At 41.6% G+C, this 15,480-nt stretch overlaps 1 protein-coding gene across 1 annotated transcript; it reads left to right on the forward strand.

Annotated features, from left to right (window-relative positions):
* Positions 1-307: 307 nt before the first annotated feature.
* On the forward strand, positions 308-13,992 carry ak9 (adenylate kinase 9). The gene is made up of 33 exons (XM_008301434.1): positions 308-331; positions 456-557; positions 943-1,006; positions 1,097-1,149; positions 1,252-1,348; positions 1,529-1,641; positions 1,770-1,922; positions 2,241-2,357; positions 3,345-3,419; positions 3,648-3,749; positions 3,951-4,090; positions 4,194-4,516; positions 4,967-5,085; positions 5,941-6,088; positions 6,252-6,437; positions 6,626-6,747; positions 6,903-7,106; positions 7,199-7,450; positions 7,566-7,684; positions 8,210-8,429; positions 8,581-8,641; positions 8,721-8,890; positions 9,037-9,255; positions 9,418-9,634; positions 9,738-9,939; positions 10,818-10,964; positions 11,091-11,308; positions 11,483-11,679; positions 12,172-12,341; positions 12,751-12,849; positions 12,998-13,100; positions 13,187-13,301; positions 13,660-13,992. Exons 2-33 carry the CDS (start codon positions 465-467, stop codon positions 13,866-13,868), a joined length of 4,827 nt encoding a protein of 1,608 aa, XP_008299656.1. The 5' UTR covers positions 308-331; positions 456-464; the 3' UTR covers positions 13,869-13,992.
* The last annotated feature ends 1,488 nt before the right edge of the window (positions 13,993-15,480 follow it).

Raw genomic sequence — 15,480 nt, forward strand, 5'->3', positions numbered from 1 at the left:
AAAAAAAAAGCCAAAAGACTGAAAACGCGATTAATAAAATGGTTTTCCTCGTTAAATATGTTCCTTTCACTGAAAAGGGGCTTTGTGTGCTAACTTTAGCAAAAAACACACTTGTTAACATGGAAAACGTATTTTTAGCTTTAGCTTTAGACAGCATTAGCTATCCACAAGCTAACCGCTTTAGTTTCTAGGTTGCTATGGTAACAGTATACGCTGACTGGGCCACCTAAAGTAGTATGCTAGTTAACGTTAGTTAATGCTAGTTAGCAACGACGACTAGAAACAAAACGGAAACTACGAAAACTCGTTAAAGGAATGCCCCAAGGCAACAGTAGGTACACTTCTGTTGAAATATGATAGCAAATGTTTGTGCTGTTTCACTTCTGCTGTGTGTCGGTACTTTGCAGAGTAACGGTTCCGGTAAGCGTTCACCACCATTACTTGTCTGTGTTCAGTAGACCGACATGGATCTGTTCGTGGACAAGCTGACAGAAGATGAAGCTGAGAGAGAGAGTCTTGTGGCTAAACCCACCTGTTTCATTGTCGTTGGCAAACCGGTAACGTCCCGTTTCTATACACATGCACACAAACACTTGTGAAGGCAGCCATTGGAGCAGCAGGTAAACACAGGTGTTACTAGTCCCGTTAACGAAGCCTCTGTAGCCACAATAAAGACAACACAACTGTAATTCCTCTGTTTATCTAGCATTACATGTGAAATAGGTCTGTGGATTTCAGAGCAACACATAGTGGTGAATATATTATTACTATGGTACAGTCTGTTAATTAATTAGGCAACGACATGTGGGACGTGAAGCTTTTTGTCATGTTATAAATATAGTAACAAAACACATCCTAAACGTTTATGCTATAGATGAGGATTTAACACTGGGTTGGGGTACAGCCAGTCTCTCTTTGACCTCCGTGTCCATTTTGTGACAGGGTGTTGGAAAATCCACCTTGGCCAGAAAAATTGCTGAGTCCTGGAGGTGTGTCCTGATTGATGGTAAGCCTCGTTTCTATATTAGTGTTTCTGCTCTGTGTACCAACGTGACATACATTCAAATACTTCTTCTCTGCTTTCACAATCGTTCAGATACAGATCTGCTCAGCACACACATCGAAAGCAAAACAAAGGAGGGCATAGAGGTGAGTAACGCATTCTGCATCACTTCATGGAGCACTCTCTTTCTTCCATCATGTGTTTCACAGCCATTTAAACCTCTAACTTGCATTATCTAACAATTTTAGCTCTTGGATATATTGTCTGAGGGAAGAAGTATTCCAGAAGATGTGGTGATGCAGCTGATTCTTGCCAGGCTTAACTCACCAGATGTGGAGCACTACGGTAAATCACCTACCAAACTTATGTAGTACAATGAATATGCATGCAAATAAACTTCTCAATCACCAAATGTCATTTGTACTGTTGAAAAGAATGAATTGCAATTATTTGACAGCAGGCTGTCATTTAAAAGACAGAACTGGATATCTGCCACTGTTTGATGATGAATGTGTTGTGATACAGGCTACGTACTGAGCTGCCTGCCATTCATGTCAGAAGAATGCCTGAAGATTCATGAGCAGATAGAACTGATCAAAAACCTCAAGCTATCACCTGATTTCATCATTAACATCAAGGTTGCTGTCATATTCTCTGTTTCCAAATGTACATTGCATTTAGCTGTTTTAGTTTTTTTATGCTGTAATTTAGTCCTTTCTTTGAGTTAGCAATTGATTGTGTGTCAAAACATCCTATCTCCCATCAGTGTGCAGACAAGGACCTGGTCCAGAGGCTGTCTGGCCTGAAACAGCACCCAGAAACGGGGAAGTTATACAGCAGGGATCAGTGGAAGCGTGACGAGGTGTACAACAAGACGAGGGACATCAAGGATCAGGATGTGGGGAGTGAAGAGGAGCAGGTATGGCTCAGGGGAGAACAACTCTTGTCATTGAGTGACCATGTCATATTTAGACTCAGAGCTCTGCCTGTTGGCCCCCACCATCCGCTGCTGCTTTATAAAAGCATCATTTATCCACATAAAAGATATACATAGCCTCTGGTTCCTAAAAGTGAAGTCACTGCCAAACGGCCTTCTTCCTGCATTCTATCTACTATTCAGCAGGGGGCTCCTCTGGTTGCATAATGTTAGTAATCAACTGAGGAAATTTAATGATGATGTTATCTGCTAGTTAAAATCTTTATCCTATTCACATGTATATTTTTCTTGCAGGCTGAGGAGGAAGAGCTCCCAAGAAGTAATACTGACCAGATTGTGTGGACACCAGAGAATCTGGCCAGAAATGCATCTGTTAGAATCAACATGTACAAGGATGCCGTGCTCAGACCACTGGAGGTACAATGAGGGTTGTTGTTCGACACAACACAGGGCAGAGCCAAATGTCACAATCCTTTTTTAACATTGTCCACTGTTAATCAGCGATTTGGAAGATTTCATTTCTGTACAACTTTAGATGGGCTGCAAGGTGGCTCGGTGGTTAGCACCGTTGCCTCGCAGCTAGAAGGTCGCCGGCTCGCGTCCCGTTGAGGACACCCGGGATCTTTCTGCTTCTGCTTCTCCCCGTGCAGTGTGGGTTCTCTCCAGGTTTTCCGGCTTCCTCCCACAGTCCAAAACATGTTGAGGTTAATTGGTGATTCTAAATTGTCCGTAGGTGTGAATGTGAGTGTGCTTGGTTGTCTGTCTCTAAGTGTAGCCCTGTGATAGACTGGTGACCTGTCCAGGTGAACCTGCCTTCACCCTGAGTCAGCTGGGATAGACTCCAGCCCCCATGACCCTAGTGAGGATTAAGGTGCAGAGATGATGGATGGATGAACAATTTTGGATCATATTTAGAAGACCACCAGTATGTTCATATAATGATGGCTAAATATGCCACCTTATTGGGACTTAGAAGGCCGCCCTTATGGGCTTGATAGAAATTTAGCAGAGTTGATGTTTACTATGAAACTTACATCAGGCCAGCCCTATTGTTCAAATGGCAAATCAGAGTAATGAAATGTAACATTTCTCCTTGTTTTGTTTTCGAGGTTCTAAGGAGAGACTATACAAGTGTAGAGCTGTATGGTCTGGCTTTATCAGAATCAGGCTGGTAAAGCCAAAGACATCATCAGAGATATTACTATTAGTGAACAGATGGCCAGATGATCCTAAGTTGTGTTTTCATAATTGCCCAATTTTATGTTTTGTTGTGAGTGTGATCAGATTGGCGGTTCAGTGAAATACCCCACTGACAGAAGAAAAAAATAATTGTTAAAATAAATTAAGGTACTTCTTTTTTTTTTTTTGAGGTAGTAAATTGGAAGTGAATTGATGTGTTTTCAGGACTACATGATGCGTCACCATCCCCTCTACTTGCTGGAGCTGGATGGAAACAATACAGCTGAAGAGCTGCACTTGGTAAGGACAAGAACAGGACATAAACAGTCTTAAGGGGATACGCAGCATCTGCTGCTAAACTGATTGTGTGAATAGAGTAAGTTTTTAATTAGGAGGCAATGTTAGTCTTGTGTTAATTAAGAAACAGAAGAGCTTTCTGTGTGAAGTCTGTGTTTAACTGCATATGTATTTTGTGGGTGACTTTGGTTTGCTGATTTCTTTTTTTTTTCTTTTTTTTTTAACTTCCAGTCTGTAATGTCACATCTTGGATCTATGGCTATAAAGCGTGTCTCCCTTCCAGTCCTGCTCCACCACAATGATGATGAAGAATTGCCTGAGGATGTTAGCACGGTCTGGCAATCTATATAAATTATTTAAACACAATTATGTGAATGTATAGAAAACACTATTATTTCAAACAACCTAGATTTGAAAGCTAAACACATAACGCTGATACAAGGTAAATGATTGGAATATGTTGGTGTGTTTTTGACCTGATCTCTCCACTGAATACACTCCAAATTGCTTAACTCCTGTCTATTTCTTTTTTAGGAGGATCTACTGAGAAATATGTCCTCCACTAGGACAGTGGCCCCCGGCTTTAGGTGGAGAAGGAGCCGCTGGGGCCGAACTTGTCCTGTTGCTCTGAAGGAGGGGAAGGCCATTCCTGGCAAACCAGAACTTTCTGTGGGGTGAGTAATCTTTTGTAGTTATTTCAACATGATGAATCTCTTCAATGACTTTAAGTGCAGCTGGATAAAAATGTCAAACCAACTCTCATCTCAAACACTACAGCTTCCAGGACAAAGTGTACATCCTTTCATCTCATGAGGCTTACCAGAAATTTGTCACAAACCCCCGACGGTACTTGCTTCCTCCGATGCCCAGGCTCCCCTGCAGAGTATCCATCATTGGGCCCACTCAGGCAGGGAAGAGCCCCGTATGCAAGCTTCTAGCTCAGCACTACAACGCAGTGGTACTTGACATGGAGGAACTGCTGCTGCCTGCTCTGACCACGGTTGAAAAGGAGAGGCTTGACAAGATCAAAAATGAGACAACACAGGTTGCTATAGAGAAAATCAAGATGAAGATGCCGCAAGATGGTGAACAAAATTCAGGCACGTTGAGTTCTGTTGATGCTTGATATTTGCTGCTGATAGTTTTTGTTATCACCTGTATGTACTATACTAGACTACCACAGCTGTAGCACAATGTTTCATAGATCCTAAACCAGTTTGTGTTATTTGTATATATGTAACGGAACGTTGCAGCAGTGTACAGTATAAGACATTATTTCTGCACATTTTTGAACATGTGATTTATATTATCAAACACAAAATTAATGATTTTTTAAAAATCAGATGAAACCAGATTTGTGGAGGGTAAGATGTTTAAATATTGTAACTTTTCTTCATCCCTTTCGTGTATGACATGTTTAGCTGATGTTACTTCAGTCGTATGTTTTTGTGTCACAGGTTTGGAGCTCACTGTGCATCAAGATCTAACATTTTCAGCAACATATATTGTATTTTTGAGCCAATAGATCAAATGTTTTCTGCTGTTCTCAGTGACAGAGGATCATCCAGAGGTACAAGCCTTGGTGCTTGCTGCTGTGGAAGAAGCCAAACACTTCAGCACGTCTCCCTTGGGCCTGTATGCTGAGGTACTGGAGAGGCGTCTGAAAGAGGTATGTTAAAGATGTCAAGCATGGCAGCTGCATTTACACAGGCTTTTCTGTGCTCAAGTTGCACAGCAGCATGTTTGCAGATACATTAATATATGTTTAGGACTCAAGAAACCCACCGCTCTTGCAAAATGTATGGAAATTATCTTTAAGAATAATTACCTGTATTTCAGACAGGACACTTTGTCAGATTTTAACCATTTATTTGGGATCACATACATTGAGTTTGGCGGTGACTCTGCTCGTGATGCTCTGGAACAATCTGAGCAAGCATGACACAGATAATCCCTGAGATCACAAAACCCCCGCAGAGCCTTGAATTTACAATTTACAATTTTTCAAATACAGTATGAACGCGAGAACAGGAGACCAACTAAATAGTCTTCACTTACAGAATCTAGATTACATAGTTCAAGGTACAATAATGAACCCTCTGCAACCTACAGTCCCACGATATGGGAAACATCGGGGTTATATGAGATTGAACTGTTTTTAAAAGGTGGTGATTGGGGAGGAGAAGGAGATTTGACGATCTGCAGAGGCTGGAGTAGCAGCGATATTGTGAGCGTGAAGCGGGCAGAATGAATGAACACTGCCTCAGTTATAAAGCACACTAATTGGGTGGGCTGGATTTTAGCGATGGCAATTGGACAGGAGGGGCCATGTGACACTCTGACTCCGTGCCTGTCTGAACTAACGCGAAGCTCTATTAAACATCAATGTTGCCATTTGATGCATTGCATCCATGACATTGTACATATAGACATATCACCAAGACATTCATACCACTAACACAGTTCTGATAAGAAGTAAATCAGTGTTCAACCAAAGTAACTAATAATAAGGTTGCTGTTACAGATTGAAGAGGCAGACTCAGACGCTGAGTGCAGGACTGGCTGGGTGCTGGACAATTTCCCCAGGAACCTTACCCAAATGGATGCCTTACAGCAAGCTGGAATCCTCCCAGATATTGTCTTCTGCCTCAGAGACAGCGATGGACATGAGGGTAGGGAACACAAATACAAAGCATTGCCAACAAGTTGACGTCATTTTTACACTTGCATTTTACATTTTGACTTGAAATGTCCTTCAGTCTCTAATATACTCTGATTGTATTTCGTTTATCAAGATACAGACTGTTCATCTATTTCTGCTTCCTGCCTTTGTAGGTGAAGCAGCGGGACTGTTGGGTGATCCAGACGGCCCAGAGACGAATGAGTATAAGCTGTCATTACAACAGTTTGTGAGCGAATGGGATCAAATGCAGTCGGCTTTGACAGTCACTCACTGTGTACTGGAGATTGGCAGCAAAAGCCCTGAAAATCTGCTTCAAGAGATGATCCAACAAATGGAGAGTGGGTGTAAAGCTTCTCATTGCAATCTTTGAATTTTTGCACCACAAAAACTTTCAGGTTTAAGTTCAAATTAAATTCAAATTGCTAGACCTTGAATGATTTCTCTATTTATGGAACATTCTATTGGATGCCGTTTTTGGTAAGAAGAAATAACAATTCTGTCTTTGGTTTACATGCATGATCTTTAGAACCCTTTAAACATGTGTCCTGGGAGGTGGATGTGGAGGCAGAAGATAGTGAGATCTTCGCTGACCTGGAGGGAGCCGAAGAAGGCAGCAGTGACGATTATACAGCAGAGGAGGAGGATGAAGTCAGTAAACTGAGGAGATTTTTAACTTTAAAACTTCAATCGGATTAGTTTTGACTTTATAAACTACTGGTTTATAATGCCACTACTGCTTTGTTGATGAGTATTAATAACATAAACAACCTTTTACCAGGATTCTTTCCTCTTAACGAATTCAGGGGGACACAACACCCAAGCGATTATTAGGAGATACCCATCATTTCTGCCCTGTTGCCTTAAAAAACCATAATGTCCTGCGGCCCTGTACGGATGAAATTGCAGCCAAATACCGTGAGAAGATTTTCTACTTCTCCAGCCTGGAGGCCAGGGATTCCTTCCTTCAAAACCCTGAACATTTTGTTGCACAGACTGAGCCTCTCAAGGTACAGGTTGACATGAGAACAGAAAGAAAAGTAATACAGTCATGAGGTGAACAAAAATTCCCTGACATGCTCCTTGTCTTCTTGTCTCTAAGCCTCCAGCCTTGCGGATCTTTTTGCTTGGCACCAGAGGGTCAGGCAAGACAACTAATGGCGAGTGGCTGGCACAGCATCTTGGCCTCTTCCACATTCAGTTCAGGGAGCATCTTCAAACACTCATCATGGCCAAGACAAAGAAACGGGTACCTTGTGCTGATGAGGTAGCATCTTTGGAGGATGATTCTCAAGACTTGGAGGCCCGACCAATGGAAGCCACGGGAGAGGATGCCGACAGGAATGACATTGAGGTCAGCTTTAATGAAAACATTTTCCAGGACAATTTTCTGTATTATAGAACTTCAAATTAGTTTTTAGTTATAACCTTTTGGGGGGGGTGAATTTGCTTTTGTGTTTCTATAACAGGAAGTTGTACTGACTGATGAAGAAATGGCTATCAAGGCCTATCTGTCCAGTGGAGATCCACTGAATCCACAGATCCTGGACATGGTTATCGCAACATTTTGGAAACAAGAACCATACATGTACCTTCCTGTCTCTTCTTCAAAGATGCACTCACTTTGGTCAAAGCGCCTGTTTGCTGTCTTTCTGTTTGGTGAAAGTTAGAATAGAAGATGAATGCTACTATTCCACTGACACACTATCAGCCAGCCTCTTAAACATGAATTAAACCTAGTCCTACACTAAAGGAAAAATTAAATGAAGATCTCAATTTGAAAAAGGTTTTCATCTGGGACTAGATCTAATCCAGCCCTAATGTGAAAATAAGACCTAAAGCTTGATAGCGTAGCTTACCGCAAAGCTGGAAAGAAGCAGAAGTAGCTGGCAAAGCTCTGTCCAAGGAAAGCAAAGTCTAGTCTTTGTGCTAACCTCAGTCAACCGGGTGTCTCCATCTGTATGCAAGACATGAACATTGTTTTTATTTATGTGTATTTACTTTATATGCTTTTCTTGTATACATGGACATTACATAAATTTGGCATGTTTTTTTGTTTTTTTTCAGTTTTTGTGAACACCTGACACTTACCTTCAGATACTCTACCTTGCAGGTCCACAGGTTTTATTTTGGAGGGCTTCCCTCATACCTCTGATGAGGTGGAGTACATGTTGCATCACCAGCTTTTCCCTGATGTTGTGGTCGTCATGGAAGTGGATGTTCAGCATGTTCAGAACCGTCTGTTGCCGACATACCTGGATAACTGGCGTGAGCGCCGCAACAAACGCGAAGCACAGCTGAAGCTCCTACGTGATCTGCGAAAGAAAAAACGGGTATGAAAGTGACGTGGTAGTAGTTCTAGTAATTGGTGTAATTTTTGAACCAACTCTATGATGAAGCACTCGCCCTGCTGTCTGCCCTGACAGCTACTGTTAATTATCTCAGGGTCTGACACATTTAATGCTATCTATCTTTTTGACACAGGAGGAGAGCATGTCCAAGAGAAGAGCTGAACTCATGGCAGAACAAGATCCAGAGGCGAGCAAAAGAAAGACAAGTAAACTGCTTATAACCCTGATTTCCCATCTACGTCACTGATTAACCTCATCGCTGTACTCCCTATTTCCAAACCAAACAGGACAGATTTCAAGAGAGAGAAGAAGCTGATGAAGAGGATAACGAAGGCACAGAGAATGAGGAGACTGAGGAGACTGAGGATGCAGCCACTGAGAGGCTGGAGATGGAAATAGAAAAGCGTTTTGAAACGGATGAAAACAACCTTGCTACTGTGATGGTATGAAGACACTAATCCACAAAGACAAACCAATATGACGTGGCTGCAACACACTGATAGTTTTGTATTCAGGACAAGCTCCACACAGTGAAATAGTTGTATTTTACATATGTCACATGTGCCACTTTGTGCTATTCTATCATCAGGAACTCCTAATTGAACAAAATATACCCAAACTGGCAATCAATGCAACTCGCAAGCTCAAGATTGTTCAGAATCAGCTGCTCCAAAGAATTCAGCCCCTCCTCACCAACAGGGAGTCAATCTTCCAAACATGCCAACCAATTTCATACAGGCTGGCAAATAAGCTGCTGCTGTCATCCTATAAGCTACACAGTGCCTTTGGCTGCTGTGACCCCATCAAAGTAAGCATCATTTATAGAGTTTGTTTTCAAAAGCATTTCAAATACTTTCATGTCTTCTCTCTTCCTTTGTGCTGACATGTAAAGTAGCAAAGCTTTATCAAATTTCCTGTAAATAATAAGACTTTTTTTTTTTTGTCTCAATGTATATCTTGCAACCTACAGCGGTACAAGGAGAGCGACTTGATCCAGCCTCTGCAGTGGCCTCTCAGTACCTCATATCCCCTGCTCTTCCATCAGTACATCTACTTCTTCACATCTAAAGAGAACCGCAACACATTTATGCTCAACCCCTTAAAGTACCTTCGGCAGCCCAAGCCCACCCCGTCCCTTCCTGTTAGACTGGCAGTCACTGGGCCTCCCAAATCTGGAAAAACCACTGGTAAGACTCAACAAAACTGAAAGTCATCCAATTTTCGATTTCATTTTTTAAAAAATTCACAGTCTTTTTTTTGTTTGTTTTGCCTTTGCTGGTGTTGCTGCAGTGGCACAGATGTTTGCTCAAAAACATGGCTTGGCTCGGCTGTCCATCGGCAGCGTTATGCGTATGGTGCTTGACACTCAGGAGCACACTGATCTGGCCATCCAGATGAAAAGTTATCTCTCCCAGGGCCTCGTTGTGCCAGATGAACTGGCAATTCAGTGTCTCGAAGTGGCACTCATGAGCACAGCCTGCAGCACTGGAGGGTAAGACAAGCACAGATGGCAACAGTACTCACATTCTTTACTGAAGTAGAGATACTTGTGTAAAAGTAGACTCTGGTAAAAGCAGAAGTACTGACTCAACTCCTTTACTCAAGTACCAGTAAAAAAAAGTACAGGTTCAGAAATTTACTTAAGTACAAAAGCAAAAATGAATTTTTAGCTTCGTTGATACGCGATGCCTCTTTTGATAACTCTGCAAAACAAAAAAAGTTTGAAGCACACAAAATAGGATTGTTTTCATCCTTTGAGAAGCTGCACAGTGCTGCTACAGAGAAACACATCACTGGACAGTTTTCCATTTCAGCAACATGATGAACATTAAACATTATGATCAACATGGAAACACTCGTCTCTTCAAGACTACCAACATCTTTTATTGAGCCTCAGCAGAAGCTGATTCTCAGAGTTCTCTGGATGAAGACGGGCCCTTTTGGGTCTGAACATCAGTCCTGCAGTGCTAGAAAGCCTCTGGCAGGCAGCTGAGGCAGGCAGGGCTGTGCTGAGCTTCACTGCTGGGAAAGATAAAGACGTTTGTTGTTTTGAGAATGTAAGGAGCTGAAAGTCCAGATATTTGTGTTCAAATGTCGGGAGCAAAAGTAAAAAGTGGTCAGAAAAATGAATACTCAAGTAAAGTACAGATACCTGCAGAATCTACTGAAGTACAGTAACCAAGTATTTGTACTTCGTTACTTCCCACCTGTGAAGACGAGGGCTTTGTCACATTCATACATTAACAAGTATCACAACTAACTGTTGTACATTAAAAGCAACGCTATGCCATATTCATTCTCACAACTATTAAGAAACCTGTGTGTGATGTGCTGTTTGTAAAGGCAGTGTTTACTTCTGTCACACTCCAGGTACGTGTTGGATGGGTTTCCGATGACTCTGAAGCAAGCAGAGCTGATGGGCTTTCGGAGCATCATCCCCATGATAGTAGTCGAGCTTGAGCTGGACACAGTGGAGGTGTTGAAGAGAGGCGCGGCAGACAAGATGAAGCCCAACAAGTCAGACAACACACATTAATAGCAACTATAAATACACTGTTTTTTCAGAAATCCGAAGTCTAGCAGCTGATAAACATCACGGATATATAAAAAAGTGCCCTGTTTCCCCTTTCCATCCTACTGTAGGCCTTACCTGATGCACGACAGCCCTGAGAGCCTCCACATTTCTACTACGCGTTACAGGGAAGAGGTGAAGCGTGTAAGGCATCACTTCCAACAACAGTATCAGAACTGGTGCGTCCTCGATGGCTTAAAGAGTAAATGGTGGCTCTGGAACAATATTCTAAAGGAGATCAGCATCAGCATGAAATATATCCACACTTACCTGGAGAGGATGAGAAGCGGTAAGTATTATTAATAACGTGCTTCTCCAGGGATCAGCTTAGCAAGGTTGGGTGCAGCAGTGGCAAATATGAATAGTGTAAAAACCAAATAGACTATTTGCTCTCAAACTTATAGCCTCATGTTTTTGTGCATATATTTAAAATATTCCAACCCCATGCATGTTGATTTAACAGGGCAAGCAGCCTGCATCAACAGGCTGTGCATCACACCCAGGAAACTGGAGCATGGCCTTGGAGAGTTTAAGAGTTACTGCTCCGTCTGCCTGGCTCTGCATTACCACCTGGTGGACTGCTCGGAAACTGCGGCCTTGACCCATGCAGCCGTATACAGGGGACGCTATTACAGGATGTGTAGTGAAAACCATTTAGAGGTGAGTGAGCTGGAGGTGCACGCGCATAAGTTACTGGCACCAAGTGATTATAAGAAGGCTTTCAATGAAAATTAGCTTCTTCTTCTTGTTCTTTAAAATGTGGATGTGATTTCCGCAAGCAACCAGACACCTTTGCTATTTACATATCATAAAGTCACAACATATATTTGCATTAAATATGATCATTTTGGTATCAGATTTTAAAATACCACTAACTTGAACAGTCAGTGTTGAACTAATCAGAGTGACAGCAACAGACAAAGCGGTTCCTCCATCAGAACTGAAGGAGCTTCATCTTTTTTTGTTGGTCGTGCTGAACATCTGGGCTGAAACTCGGTCAACGTAACAAAACTATAAACGCAAAAACACAACTTACAGTATTTCGGTTTCAGGTGAAAATTTAGACCCTTATTGAACCACGTATAGGATAGGATGTAAAAACAACACTGATAACTGATTAAAATAATTTTCGTGTTGTTTTCTCAACCACAGAAGTTCCTGTCTGCTCCTGATCAGTTTGTACCACCTGGCTGCCCACACACGCTCCCACAAGCACACCTGCTGCCAAGAAAGCTGACTGAGCTTCAGGTGAAGACCAGGTTCCCACAGCAAGTGGAGATGAAGGGCTTCTGTCCCGTCACTTACCTGGATGGAAAGCAGAGGTACATTAGTCACCCGCTGAAAATATATATTTTAAAATGCTCACTTTATTCTTCTTTTTGTTTTCCTCAAATTACAAGTCAACAGAAAAAGTTGATTTTGACACATCAATGATGAGTCACGGTTTGTCATGTCCTGAGTGCATTTTCTAAGACTTATCTAGGAATCAAAACAAAGTTGTATGTTTTTTTTAGGATCAGTATTGGCCATGCACTAACCCAACAGCTATGTGTCCACAAATCATTTTAATTAAAAGCAGTAGATTTCTTTTCTTTTCTAAATCAGTCTGTATTTGGAAGTGGACTTGTTGTAATTATTTTACTCATCAATTTTAGTAAACTGAGAAGTAGTTATTGGACTTTTCACCACCCTGAATATTCAACAGAAATGAAATGCTTTTTTTGTCCCCAGGTATGAAGCCCTTGTTCAAGGAAAGAGGGAGTATGCTGTGGAATACAAAGGACGCATCTACATTTTTGAGACAAAGCAGAAACAGGACAAATTTTTAAGGTGCAGAGTTTTGTACATTTTCAAAAAGTGTGTCATTTTCTCCTGCTTTCTTCTTACAAAGATCGTTTGCATTAGTTTACGCTCGCTACGTTCTACTATTCTCATAAACATAATGTTAAAACCTGGTGTCCACACATGACTTATGAAGGAGTCCTGAAGCTTACTGGGACCAGAAGCTGCCCAGGAAAGTTCCTCCTCTCAGTGAGCCGGTAGCCCTCACCTCCCTGCCAACATTGGGCTATCTGGAACAGGTGAGACAATCTCAAACACACCTGAAAAATATTCTAATAGTCCTGTGATATCAACCTAGCTTTGACTTGTACATGCATTCTTTTAGGGAGTGGCAAATGCAGTGATCAAGGCCATGACAGCTGTTGGGTGTCTCAAACCAAAGTACCCCTTTCACAGTATACAAAGATCAGCTCTCCTATATGTGGCCTTCTATTTAAAAGGTAAGCAAGATGTGACGGTTTTCTGAGCTCTAAGAACTATCACGTGTGAATGTTTAGATGTGTTATTGTTGATAATGAGGACTTTAAGTGTTGCTTCAGTGTTTTCTGTGACGAGGTTTACTGTTTTGTTTAATCCTCCCATTAACACTTCATTTTTACTGTTTTAAGTGAATAGTTTCTGTGTTGACTTTGTGACCTTTCTCCAGCAGGAGTAATTCTACTTTATAATATATGTTCATATTCATTTGCTGTCAGTCTCACTATTCAAACTGAAATTGTTTAGTTGTGACATATTTATTTTTACATGTACATGTGTTTCTTTTACCTAAGCAATACCTAAAATCTCTCATTTTTATAGCTTTCAACCCCAAGAGCTCAGACCGCACTCGCCAGATGTACAAAAAGAAACTGGCCTTGTTTGAAGAAAACTGTGCACTCATCCCCGACCTGAGCTCAGCGATGAGTGGAAACTACAGGCCTCCCAGTGAACGCCCCATTGACTTTGAGTTCAAACTGAACAGATTCCTGGCCTTGGCAGACTTGCCTACAGCTGATGATGTGCTGTAGCTTGTATGCTTGTGTTGTGTTTCTGACTACATCCTGTTGCTGTATTTATTTTGACGTGATTATCTGTGTGTCAGCAATGCAGTTGAATAGAGATTTTAAATGTAACCTCTTCAAGAATTCATTTTATTTGGAGTTATCTGTAATAAAGCATTCTTAAAAATCAAAACGAGAAAAATATTTTTATTGGGTAACTACTTTCATTTTACTTCTTGGCCATGACCCCATGCAGACAGTGCACTTTGCTTGTCAAGGATTGAATTTTTAAAATGAAATCAATCGTAATTTAGAGATCGTATGCCTTAGAATTACATTTGACAGTAAATATAGTCAGTGATCACACTCAGTAGAATCAGCTTTCATTACACTAAAGCTACTAATCAACCTATTCATATGCAGACAGATGTTACATATTCTGGATTAAATACATTCCTCTTCAGTGTTTTCTAATCTGCACCTGACTTCAGGCTTCCCTAAAGGGAGAGCCATCCAACACACAGTTTCATTACAAGTCATAGAGAATGTTTCTTTCTCTCTCTGTGTCTCTCTCTCTCTCTCTCTCTCTCTCTCTCTCTCTCTCTGTCTCTCTCTCTCTCTCTTTTGTCTTGGGTCAAGCATTCGAGTCGTGCGGCTCTGTCATTCAGATGTTTTCGTATCATTTCTGCACTAAGTTGCACATTTTGTGCTGGGGCCCAAGTCAGTTGTGGAATACAGTGCAAAATAAGCAAATGTACATTTCTGCAGGCGATCTTCACAACGACAAAGTGGGGCTTTATTATTATTTTTCCCAATGTTGATTATTGAAAGTTTTGCTTTGCTTTAAAAAAACAAAACAAAACATCTAAATTCATAATATTTTATGAGAAATGGTTCTTCAGTAATAAACCGATTTCAGGGCAAAGAGCAGCTTGTAGTGTGCTTACACTGACATAAGAATGATAAGTACTGATAGGCATCAGTGTAAAGTATAGCCAGATGTACCAATTATTGTACTAATTCATACTATTGACTGTATTTAAAGAGATCGACACCACAGGAAGTTATTAGCACAGAACTCTCAGGGAGACTTTATGGCACTGGAAGGGCCAGTGCTGGCTGTGATTTTTACTTTGTCTTCCTGTTAAAGTTTACGTTGTGTGTCTATTCTTTTATAGCCGTGTTCGCCAAAGTCTGCCTCCGACTACTCCACCTGCTGAGGAGACTGAGGTCTGACTCTGGTAGCTTCTGCTGTCTTCTAGGCTGTGGTCTGCTGGAGCGGAGGCAGCACGGACAGCAAGAGGCTCAACAAGCTCATCAGGAGAGCGAGCTCTGTCCTGGACTGTCCGCTGGACTCCATAGAGGAGGTGGATGAGAGGAGGATGTTAGCCGTGCTGACGTCCATCATGGACAACACCTCTCACCCCCTGCACGACACTGTGGGGTCTCTGAGCAGCTCCTTCAGCAGCAGACTGATCCACCCACAGTGGAAGAAGATCCTTCATCCCCACCGCTGTCAGATTCCAAAACAACATGCTGTGGTTCTCTTTCAATATTGTCTCTTTACATACATACTATATAATATAAAACTCATTTTTCTTGTGTGCAATATATGCTATGTTATGTGCAATGCTCTTTC

The sequence above is a fragment of the Stegastes partitus genome, unplaced genomic scaffold, assembly GCF_000690725.1.
Source record: "Stegastes partitus isolate 25-593 unplaced genomic scaffold, Stegastes_partitus-1.0.2 Scaffold1671, whole genome shotgun sequence".
In the NCBI taxonomy this organism is placed as follows: Eukaryota; Metazoa; Chordata; class Actinopteri; family Pomacentridae; genus Stegastes; species Stegastes partitus.

Bases quoted from the DNA above. Each gene is read 5' to 3' on its own strand.
- ak9 (XM_008301434.1), top strand. From the start codon at position 465: ATGGATCTGTTCGTGGACAAGCTGACAGAAGATGAAGCTGAGAGAGAG. The intron at 9,940-10,817 runs GTAAGACAAGCA...GTCACACTCCAG, and splicing joins ACAGCCTGCAGCACTGGAGG to GTACGTGTTGGATGGGTTTC. The intron at 13,302-13,659 runs GTAAGCAAGATG...TCATTTTTATAG, and splicing joins TGTGGCCTTCTATTTAAAAG to CTTTCAACCCCAAGAGCTCA.